This window comes from Nilaparvata lugens, chromosome 7 (genome assembly GCF_014356525.2).
Source record: "Nilaparvata lugens isolate BPH chromosome 7, ASM1435652v1, whole genome shotgun sequence".
In the NCBI taxonomy this organism is placed as follows: Eukaryota; Metazoa; Arthropoda; class Insecta; order Hemiptera; family Delphacidae; genus Nilaparvata; species Nilaparvata lugens.
Window position 1 is genome coordinate 38,657,100 of NC_052510.1, and position 12,486 is coordinate 38,669,585.

General features: G+C 35.0%; 1 protein-coding gene across 1 annotated transcript in view; it reads left to right on the top strand.

The window, feature by feature from the left end:
- The window catches only part of LOC120348861 (leucine-rich repeat extensin-like protein 3), a 37,948-nt gene extending 25,488 nt beyond the window's left edge, over positions 1-12,460 (top strand). The window contains exons 3-5 of the mRNA XM_039431928.1: positions 4,190-4,549; positions 8,441-8,626; positions 11,059-12,460. Of these exons, the coding sequence (XP_039287862.1) occupies positions 4,190-4,549; positions 8,441-8,626; positions 11,059-11,391 (879 nt within the window). The 3' untranslated portion in view covers positions 11,392-12,460. The remainder of the gene's footprint in view (positions 1-4,189; positions 4,550-8,440; positions 8,627-11,058) is intronic.
- Positions 12,461-12,486: the final 26 nt, after the last annotated feature.

A 12,486-nucleotide genomic window follows, 5' to 3' on the forward strand; every position in this document is an offset into this window, starting at 1 on the left:
TCATGAAATATTTATTAGAAATTTAGGTCTACAGAGAGGCCCTAAAGTAGGAATACACTAAAACAGATTTCTTAAAAATCATGGAAAAAGATAAATTTTTCTGTTACAATGACAATTTCATTGGGGAAAATATTCTTATTGGAAAATAACTTTTAGTTAGAAAGCTAAAGATACATCAAGCTGTTCCCATAATTCTCAACAACTCTTTACATACATTTGATTGTTTGATTGTGCCCTTTGTCTTGCTTTCACTGTGACATCTTGCAACTTGTTAATTCTCACATTGAAATTTATTCAATAACTCACTTATTGTGCTCTGATCAATGAGTGTACCCATTCTGTATTCAAACTATACCACAGAGAAAAATATATTCTATTACTCTGTACCCATACTTTCAAGGCAATTTTGCTACATTGTTTATACTGTAGAAGGAACTATACTACTGCTGTTAAAAAAGTATTAAATTTTCATGAGACTCTAAGGATTCGTGTAGATAGACCCGCATTTTCATTATTTATCTGATCCTTGAGGGGGGCTTAGGACCCCCTTTTCACTGTCCCCCTTATGACTGATCAATTTCAAGTCCTCTGACATGACCTAACGACTGTTTCCAGGCAGCTGGGACTGGCAGTTTAACGTTTCCAACCGAAACACGGGAGTGGTATGAGAAACATATCTTGCCCGGGCCGGAATTTGTTATACATTTATAATAATAATAATAATAATAATTCATTGGATATTCTAATTCGTTATTATTATTATTATTATTATTTTATTCTAGCAGTTGGTCCTCGGCTGCGAGTTTTAGGATTGGTGATACCGCCGTTGTGCAAGAGGCGGATGATGTGGAACTTGCACCAATTTAAAAGAATATATTCTAAGTTATTTATTTTGTTGTCCAAGTTGTTTTAGGTAGGTAGTTTATAATCCCCAATTATTTTCCATCCCATATATATTATAATAAATTACTTTAAAAATGAATTGGTTGTTCACTATATTATACATTATTTTAAATATACAAGACCGTATGAAAATAGTCTCATGAGGGTAAATGCAACGTTGCCAAATAAGATTTGATCAACTTCGTCCGCAGCTGATTACAAGTAAGAATTAATATTGATATTTTCATAATACAGTACACCTGAAGAATTGGCAAAGTTTATGGTAAGGGGTGAGGAGGTACTCAGCTCTTCCAACTAACATCGGATTAGTTTTATGCAGTCTACTATAACAGACGTTCCCATATGGATGTTACAATAGACGTATTTACCATCGTATTCCATTTCTGTTTGTTAGTTTGTTTGTCAGTATGTCTGATGGAAATCGAAAACGGCTTTAACGATTTTGATTAAGTTTGAAACATAGTATATAGTTTGAAATATAGTGAGTTTGTGATACGAAAATCATCATTTTAATTAGGACTCATGTTTAGGATAACTCACTGAGGGAACTTAAAAATGATCAGGTAATAATATTCATCAACCGAGTAGCAGCTGACTGAGAGAGTTTTCCGTCGTCAGTTGAATACAATTGATCAAGAGAGTTTTTCATCGTCAGTTGAAAACAGCTGATCGAGAGAGTTTGCCATTGTCAGTTGAAAACGAGACAGATGTGTTGAGTCACCAAGTTTGTTGACGTCATGTTTTAAAGTTATTGCATGATTCGAGAAAATAGTTGCAGAGAGCAGCCGAGTGTCAGCAACGCAACGCAAATTTGAATTTGTAACATAATGATTGCGGTAATCAGGTAAATGCTAAAGTAGTCAGTTTTAATACACCTGGGTAATTGAATTATAACAAATCATTTACTTCTAAATTTCCATCTCTATGCCTTTGTACTTTCAACTCTATCCTTTGATATTGTTATTCATAGACGTGAAGTAGATAGATAAGGGTGGGTGTCTACCATAAGTAAAATGAAATGTCTATTTCCGACTTCTGTAGTTGAATACTTGTAGCTAGTAGTTCTGTGAACAGTAGAGCTTGTACAGTAGTTATAAAGTTTATAAGATCTCATTGTTTAACAGATCTCATTGTCAATATGTCACCCCAATTTGCCCTTCGGACATCGGAAAAAAGAAACCGGTACCGTGACGAGAAATCGGTAAGTGTTGAAACGGCCAATGACTGATTGGCGTGTATTGACGATGACAATATTACCTGTTATGAATGAAACCGAGAGCAGTGCCAAGCTGTAATCATCAAAAGCTAATCTAAAAACATGCCAACATACATATACTGACAAAAGCAAATCCCGTCGTTGAAACGTAGAAAAATCAATCATCAAAATATTATCATGAAAAAATAACATTTTCCCGCTTTTTTGGGAAACGATAACTGTATATCTTCCAGTATTGAAAATGACATTCGAAATGAAAAACAATACTGAAAAATTTTATTATATTCAAAATTCTCAATGTTCGAGTATATTAACCCCCCAGTAGACTACATTCAACACAGTAGAACCACTATAATTTGTAGCTTACGGGACCAAGCATTTAATACGAATTTTGGAGGGTGACGAATTATATATCAAGCTCTGCTATATCGAGGCTGATAAAATAAAATACGAAAAAATATATCATGGATACTGATCCCATAATTAATTCATGATATAGCCTGTATGTATGGATATTAGAAAATATTGTTAAATATTAATTTGACATACTTGTAAAAGATTTCAGAGATCAATACAACCGTTCATGAGCGAGTTCTTCAACCAAGGGTGTCTCTAGTTATATTATTATATTTGAATCCATAGAACTTTAAAGTTCACTCCGTATGGGTGAATAATTCACAATCAGAATTCAAAATCCCTAAACTAATAATACCAATTACTATAACGTTAAATGTATTGCTATCACAAGTTGTATTAACTAATACATGTGGGTCGGCTGTGTTGAAAACAAACAATACCTAGACAGGCAGACAGACATTAAAGAAAGCGAGTTGATGTAAGTTTCGTATATTAATCAGCTGAATTCAGCGGAGTTATCAGTTACTATGGCATACTAGTGTATTTATCGTTATAGGAATACTAGTTACAGTGTTTTTGATGGCAAAACTACGAATTATAGAGTTATCGAGAAGTTTCAGTGTACTCACTAATCTTGACTATTGAACTATTAAGTGAAGTTATTTTTGTTTTGTGTCAAGAAATTTACTAATAGTTATATTATTCAAGCTCCAAATAACTGCAGAAAAGAGAGACAACTGCACAAAATAGGAATGATTTATATAACGAATTATACAGTTACAAGATAAGTCATCGCCTGATATTACTACGAAGAGGGATAGAAAAGAGAGATAGGTTTCAGAAATAAATATTGTCAATGGTCTTGTTAAGAATAGCCTACATGTGGGGATCCATCAGAACAATAACCATTGTTTGAAAACCCAGACAGCTCTGCGTAGTACAGTCCGTCCAAGAAGTATACCTTTTGGAAGTGTCAGAGATTCGATGTGTCTGACTTTGTCGTGTCTGTACGAATGTAAAAGTGTCCGGTTTTGGCGCCTAACGCACACGCCAATTCGAGACTCTTTCAAAACAGTCTTTCCCTGTCGCTGGCGTACGGTGTCGATGGATGAGATAGTCGCTGTCCACTCCTGTCAGGTTCTGGGTGTGTCGGAGGACTAAGGTGGCGCGTTCCCATTTTGACGGTATAGAATTTCCTTTTTAAAACTGCGTTTTTCTATTTTTCAGATGTCAAATTTACTTGAATCAAGATTTTCGTCTTTTAGATTTTTCAATCAAGTCTAATTTTTCTTGTTTTACAGTTTTCATAAACAAGAGTCAAGATTTCTCTTTTTACATTTCATCTTCCCGGAATTTAGCTTACATTAATTAGAATATTATAACTTACTAGTACAAAGATAATTTCACTTGTACCGTACCAATAGTTCTACTTGAATCAAAAAACAGGATTTCCTTCTTCTTATAGATAATCTTGATCCAGATTTTTCTTAAATCAAGATTTTGCCTTGTTCCCGGATCTTCTTAAATCGATGAATTTTTGGCCAGATTGAGTTATAAAGATTATGATAATAATAAACTATTCAAGTGACATGGATAGCATATTGTGTTCTTATTCCGAGGAAGAATATTTTTTCTTGAATAGCTAATCTCCTTCAATGGCAAATCAATTGTAGATTTGTGTGAAATGCATAGGCCTATTGTTGCCGGTTGCAGGTTCGCCGCCCCAACGGACGCACCGCCCGCATCAACAGCAACGTGCAGCCGTCAGCACTTCCCCCTCTACAGAGCTTCCAGCAGCTGGAGGAGCGCCCCATCCCCCCTCGGCCAGTGGTGGAGGAGCCCGAGGACCAACCAGCCGAGCAGTCACTCGACAACTACCCCGACCCCCAACAGCTGGGCTCTCCCTCCGGCCCCCCACAGACACCCCTCTACACGCAGCCCATCTTCCCCAAGCAGCAGGCTCTCCCTCGACCCCCCAAGCCCGCTGCACCCCCCGCCTTCCGCCCCGAGAGACCCGCTTTCATACCCACACCGTCACCAGACTCTGATTTTCCAGTTCCCAGTAGGCAACAGGTACAATCATATTATTAAATCGTTAGGGTGTTCATTAACGGTAATCATGTACACATCACACACATGTTCATCATGCATGTTTTGTCATCACCGAGAGACTTCTTACATAAAATAAAAAACCAATAATATAAAAAAACAATTGGAGAAATACAAATTATAATGATAGGATAGTTATTTGTATATCTAGATTGAAAAATGCCACTTTTTCTCCCTGAGGAGAAAGATTGATACCCGAGACGAGGGCAACAACTTCCCTGAGGGAGAAGAAGCATTTTTCACTCATGATATAAACAACATTTTTCCTCCACCTACATTTTTATAAAAAACTGCAAATAAAATATTTTTTTAAAACTTAAGTGACCAGTAACAAACAATGTGTTACAACATAACCTAAAAAGTAAACAGCTGGCTTGTAAATTGCAGTTCGCCGCCGACAGCGCTCTGTTGGCAAAAGTTGAAACAACAATGGCCGACTCAACTACAACTATGATGAAGTTCCCGTTTCAGATTGGATTAGTTAATGAGGAATATTTGTTGGCTGGAGTAGATATAAAAAGCCGGTCCTGGGCCCTCCGAGGATGAGCAGGCATGTTCAGACATGTCTGACCACCCCTTATCTAATCGAAACCTAACCTAACCTATAAAAAATTTTAATTTTCGATCCTTATCATGTCATGACACGTCTTATCCAATCTCTATGATAAGATAATAAAATTTTTAAAAACAGTTTTCCCTTTTATCAATTTTGCATGTCAATAGATGTTTAAGGCGGTAAATTCAAATATGAGATGTTCCATGGCTGATAAGCTACCAAATTAAGCTCCATGGGCCTGGCACTCCCTTTTTAAGGGTGACCAAAGATCTTTGAATATAATTTTTGAGTTTGAAATTGGTTTACAACCCACCTAAAGGTCCACTCACCTGTTATCATCATTACCTGCGCACAAGCCTAGAGCTCATGTGGGCATCATCTTCAGCCAGTGTTAATAAATAAGTGGGTGAGACTGTGGTAACCATGGTAACCATTTCAAATAGATTAAAAATAATGATTAAACTATGTCTATTTTTAATAATGTTATGGAAGAATAATCCCACCTCTCCACTTTATTGGTACCTACTATACCAAATAGAATAAAGTATTTTGTTTAATAACACCTTTTTATAATAGTGTCACAATATGTATGAATTAATCTAATATATTATGTTCCATTTTGAATGTTCACTATGTGTGTATAGAGTAGGATAAGGTAAGTAAGGTGAAATAATCAACACATTCACTTACTATAGTATATGTTTTATTAACACATAATATCTCAAATAAATTTTACAAACATAATATTAAGTCAACTTAATGAGTAGTATTTCTTTCAGAAAATGAATACATCAGCTCAGATAAATCGAATGTTATGCTTTCTTCCTTGTAGTAGTCCCAGATAGACCAATGATACTTCATTTTCATCACTACTATTGTAATTGTCAATGAATGTACTGGATAAATTGAATCTTGATAGTAAATAAATTATTATCTCTTCTTCCATGTGTCGTTTCGAAAGTGCTATAGTCCTATCTCCATGAATGGTAGAAACCTTTTTAAATGATATCACTCTGTATACTTCACCAATGAAGAGTTCTGAGAGCTTATAATACTCTCTCTTTTCATTGTAATCATTAAGCATTCTCTTGAAATCCATAATGACAACTGGAACCTGTTATATATGAGCTACTCCTTTTATAGGGACAACCCCCTCCCCTCCTCATCATCACATTGTACCACCAATTTTCAACTCAATTGAAAAATAATCCATCTTTCATTTTTTATACATGCTGCTCCATGTTCATTTCAATATAGGACAGGGAGAGAAAATGGATTCATTTCCAATGAATGATGTGATGATCTTTATTAAACTCAAGAATGACAGTTTACAATAAAAAATAAAACATAAAATTCCTCCTATACAATAAACATGAGTAATAAAATTATAATTCAATTTCTGTGATAAAACCAGCCTACCAAATTCATGACATTATTCAATGAACACATTCTAATATTCCTTTTCCTATGATAGAAGCAATAGGTGTTTAGATTATCAATTTGTTTGAATGAAGGACAATTGAAATCCTCAATGTTGATTATTGTATTTTCAAAGTATTTCTCCAAGAATTTTTTTTTGTGAGACCTTTAGCATATATTATGTCATTTTCTGTAAGCCCACATCTAATTTGATGCAATAAGTCAGAGAGCTCCACTGATCCATCATCCCAATGTAAACCATGATAATTTCTTACTAGCAAATGGTATTGTCTTCTTTTATTAAAATTCAATGCACTCATTTTAAATCCTGATCGAACTAACCAATGTTGTACATAGCAACCATCAGTACTTATAATGGCTAGCTCGTCTTTAACAATGTACTCATTATAATTATCTTGATAACCTTGAAAGTCTATAATGTAACTGTTCATGATGAACTCTACTATAATACTAACTAATGTAGCCTCAGTATTTAGCTTATAAAGTAAACTATTCCCCCTACTCCATATTAAATAACCTATAACCCTATGAATCATGCCAGTAAGAGGACTACACTCCAAAATCCTATCGTGAATAATTAAGCAGTAAGCTGCAGTATTATTAGGAAATTGATCAGTAGATTCAAATTCCAATCTTATATCTACAGAGCCCGTTTTAATAGCACCTTGTTGCTTGGAACAATCAATTACATCTATAGGAGCTAAATTTTTGAACTGATTTCTTGTCAAGAGTGGGGCAGGACAATAGCTTTTATTATAATATGACTGTTTGAAACTGACATAGGAATGGTATAGCAATGAAAACTGTTCTTTAACAACGAATTGGAGATACAAAAACCTAACCTCACAAAATGTTAATCGACTCCTTTCGCTGTGATGACACAACATTGTAATTCAGTGTGCATCATGCATGTTCTACCGTTAGTGGCCAGCCTAGTACATTCTATAAATGTATCTAATAATTGGCGTGGTAGGGATGTAGGGCTGACAATGTCACTTTTACACATTACGGCCAGTTTAGAGAATGTTTGAAGTGACCGTATTGAGCAAGAGCAGAGAAAACTACTATATTTTTTATCTGCTGTATTCTGTAGCAAGAGTTGAAAATGTAGAGAATAATAAATGGAATATAAAATATAGACTAATTGAGTAATAAATGTAGTCATATTAATATCTGATATTTATACAGTGTTCCACGAAAGGTGTAACAGCCAAGGACCGTGGATTTTACATGAAAATTTTAACAAAAAATGATCAGTAAAATTCTCTTATAACGACACTCAGTTTTCGAGTTATATAGATTTTTAGATATTTCAAAAACGTCAATAACTAGAAAACTATTCGTCAAAATCTAATTCTAAAAAGGAATGTTTGGAAAGGTTACACCTTTTCAATAAGATGTACGGTACCGGTATGTAATTTATTTCTTCCTTATATGTTTAACGTTTTTTTCGACTTTGTATGTGCGCTTAAAGTTGGAAAAGTAAATTCGTCAAGTTCAAAGAAAAATTTCAAACATTTGAACGCTCATAGAAAGTTCAAAATCGTCAAACAAGGGAATAAAAATGATATGAATCTTATTGGAAATCTCTACCTCTTTTCAACCATATACTTGGAATTAGATTTTGACCAATAGTATTATAGTTATTGACGTTTCTCAAAAATATAAAAAATCTATATATCTTGAAAACTAAGGTCGATATAGATAAAATAAAATTTTACTGAACATTTTTTGCTTCAAATTTGATGTGTAATCTATGGTCTTCGGCTGTTCTAATTTCGTTTCGTGGTACACTCGAATTTATTGATGCGTTTGAAAATGTTTGAGCAAATGTGATGAATGTGTGTGCAATGTTGCAGTTCCGTACAACAGCAGCACCTCAGCCAATAGAGCCGCAGTTCACAAGGCCGCAGCAACAGCAGAATGTGAACAGGGTACAACAAGTGGTCAGAAATCAGCCTCCCAAGCAACAATTCACCAAACCACAGCAGTATGAGAAAGAAAGGGAGCCAAGCCCTCCAAGGGAGAGAAAGCCTGTCGCTCAAGTCAGTGATTCACCTTCTTCAATAAATAAAATCTAAAATTTATAACAGGAAGATTTTAATTGTGAAAAGAAATTGAGAATAAATAGTTTATTATTAAGGATTTAGCAAAGATTGATTCGAACAAGGAAGGTTCCAAACTGATAGCTATACCAACCAAATTCCCAAAAATTTGAAATTGATATATTCTCGAGATGGATGGACATTTTCATCCTATTCAATTGATGAGAAGGTTCATCTAGAATGTTTGCACTAAAGACACAAAGCATGCTACCGGTGATGAATGTTTCAAAAAGTGGTTTCAAGAGAGCAATTATATTTTTGTACAGGTTCAGATGAGGATAGATGCATGGGTTTGCCTATCAACTAGAAAATTCAACAATGAAATCACTTCTGTCTACAAATTAGAGGAATGAATGAGATATTATAGATTCGAGTTCTATTGTAAAAGTGAATTCGTTTTGCTTTTTGTTGGTAAGGATTCCCTTATTAAGGGCAAGTCCCACCAACCCTGAGTATATAATTTAAGCCGTCAAGAGGCATCACGAATGTTATACATCAGCCAAAAATATGCCGATACAATAGCACGTAAGTGACTTTGTTAAAAACTTTTCTTCATATCTGGATTCGAATCCGTGGCCTCTTGACTGCTACGCATGTAATATAAGGAGATACACGTTATAAAGCCAATGACAGACAGACAGACAGACAAAAGATATTTATTTCAAAAAAATGCACTTTACATACAAAGTAATAATCTTATGTACTCATTATCAATATAAAACAACAACAAAGAATAAAATCAACCTCATGAATACAGTAAGCCAAGTAAATCTTTAGAAAATGGTCTGCATGGGCAAAAAATGCCTGTGCGCAAACCAGAGTTGCATATTATAAGTTTGTTAGAGAGAAAGGAAACACTAATTTTGTTGCATTCAGAATCCTATTTAATATTATTATTACGTACAGAGGATTATTGGATAGCTCAAAAAAAATAAAAAGGTTAATTATTGTAATGATGCATACAGATTCCAAGAACAGTAGTCAGGTTGTCACCACCAGCGAATTTATCAATTGAGGTAGGTATAATTTTTTGTTGTGATGATGTTTTCTGAATTGTCCACTCCCAGCTGTATTAAAAATTTCTTCAATTTCAATTTAAAGATAAAGGGTTAAATTTTAACCTTTCAAAGGTATAAAGGGTTGTCACTTTTCTGTATTTCCACCGCCATCTGGAGTACCGTATATAGCATGATTCAAGCAGAGATTAGATATGAGTATTCTTTCTCTATGATTCAAGTCATCCTGGTGTATCTGATATAATATCAACTGTTGATTCTTTCTAATTATTATCAATTATATTTCATTCATCAAGAAAATATTTTTCCTTGATGTATTTCGATAGATTTTCTCAATTGAGATAAAATATTTTGTTAATTCATTAAGTTTTTTCATAGCGTGAATTTCAACGTTGCACAGTTGAATAAAGCCTATATCTCTTTTGTCTAATGACAGACAAGAATAGCAACACCAATGTTAATCGGGTAGGCCTACCTACTGACTTTATAACATGAATCTCACTATATTATAAATTATCCACTTGACCGCGGATCACTTATATTGTATTTCTATTCTAAGGCTAGGGCCACACGAGTGCACAAAGTGCGTCCGTTGCAACTTACTTTCTGACGTCCGTTGTAGAAATACATAGAACTGAATTGGTGACAACACACGAGGTACGTGCGTACCAAGTAACGGAAGTCGTAACGGACGGTGATTTTTGAACTGCGCAGAAATGCTACAACGCACGTCGAGACATGCAAAAGTTATTACTTCGTCTGGTTCAATTGCGTAAAGTCAACTGACGTTGACGCACCACATTCAACGCTCATGTGGTGTCATTGGCGACGGCCGCAAAAAGTAAGTTTCAACGGACGTACCATGTGCGCTCGTGCTGTGGCCCTAGCCTTAATCTTAAGCGCCACGAACACGCGCATTTCACTTTTCATCAGCTGATGCCACGCTTAATATATCTGTACTTTACTTTTTCTGTACAAATACAGATATAATCAGCTTATGAAAAGTGGAATGCGCGTGTTCGTGGCGCTGAAGTCTGTAGATCAAGATTTAGAAAAGAAATAAAATGTATGCAGCTTATGTTTCATTACTCAATATTGTAATAAATACTGTGATTGGTGTATCACTCCTGATTTATTGTATTTTTATCTAATATTTACTCCTATTGTTATTCATTTATTTTTTTAATTAACAATCATAAATCGTAATTGAAACATGATTGGGAGAAGACAACAGGCATAGCCCAAAACTGTCCTCTCCCACATTTTGACAAATAAAAGTTTCAAAAAAGAATGAGGTTAGATTTCACTTTTCACTTCTAAAAGTTATTGTAATAAATATGATGATTGGTGTTTCAGGTGCTGCGCAAATACAGGGAAGACAACGAGGACGGCAGCATCACGTGGGGCTTCGAGAACGACGACGGCACGTTCAAGGAGGAGACGATCGGCGTGGACTGTGTGACACGGGGCAAATATGGCTACGTGGACCCGGACGGCGTGCGACGCGAGTACTCCTACAGCAGCGGCATCCCCTGCGATAAGACGAAGCAGGACAACGAGGAGGCAGCCAGCAACAGCGAGGGATACATCGACTACCAGAACAACAGATATGTGCTGCCAAACGGCGACAGTGTCGATCTCGACAAGATGGTCAAGAACCGTGCCAGAAAGCCTGTCTACAGGAACTAGCGACTAGATTTACTAGAGTGTAAATGTGATGTGGCATATTAGCTATTGTATTATTACAAGTAGTTCACAAAGGAGAAATCCAATCGATAGAAAACAACCTTACGTATAATAAATATTTCAAATATCCAATGAAAGCTATATAAATAGAACTATGGACTTCTGTTACTGCAAATATTGACCGAAAAACTAAATAGCAGAAGGAAATTTGAAGAATGAAGCTGTCCAAAAACTGTGCCCAGACTGGGAATCGAACCCGGTACCTACCTCTCCGTTGCCGGTGGAGCGGCTTTCATTCTTCAAATTTCCTTCTGCTCTTTAGTTCTGCGGTCAATATTTGCAGTAGCAGAAGTCCTTACTTCTAATTATAAAGCTTTCATTGGATTTTTGAAATTATTATTATACGACAGTGATAATGTTCCAGCAGTTTGTTAACTGCAAATTCTAATAAATTTTCCAACAATGTTACACTTGAATTTATCGGAATTTTGTAACAAAAATATAATTATTTGTGAGAACATCTTCATCTTGATAATATTATGAACAGTTGAAGAGGTTAACCGACTGTATGTTTTATAAGTATTGTTTCTCCACTAAAATAATGTAGAAGAACTGATATGTATGGGTATGTGTAGGATGTGCCTATGGTCAGTATGGTATAACCTAAGTAGACACTGACGATCAGTTGAGCTTTAAAATCAGCCTAATAATGATGTTTTCATGAATTACAATCAAAGAATTTCCTGGTTTAAACATTTTTATATATCAAGATTATGTTCCGGTTGCACCAAAGACGGTTAAATTTTAATCGTTCTTTCAAGATAACCAATCGGAGAAGCCTTCTTTTCAAAAAAGACTTCTCTGATTGGTTATAGCAGATAACTCTTTGAAATTTTTCTATCAAATGGATATTCATCTTCAGACCTTAGGTACTTTGGAATAAATTTTTGAGTGATGTAGTGCAAGTAGAAGTCTGCCTGATTTCTTTAAAATATTGTAATTTTAGGTCAGTAATATAAGGAATGTTGTTTAATGTCAATTTTGTAAAATAAACTTCTTCTTTCAACTAAAATACTTGTGGTGATTATTGATCTTCAT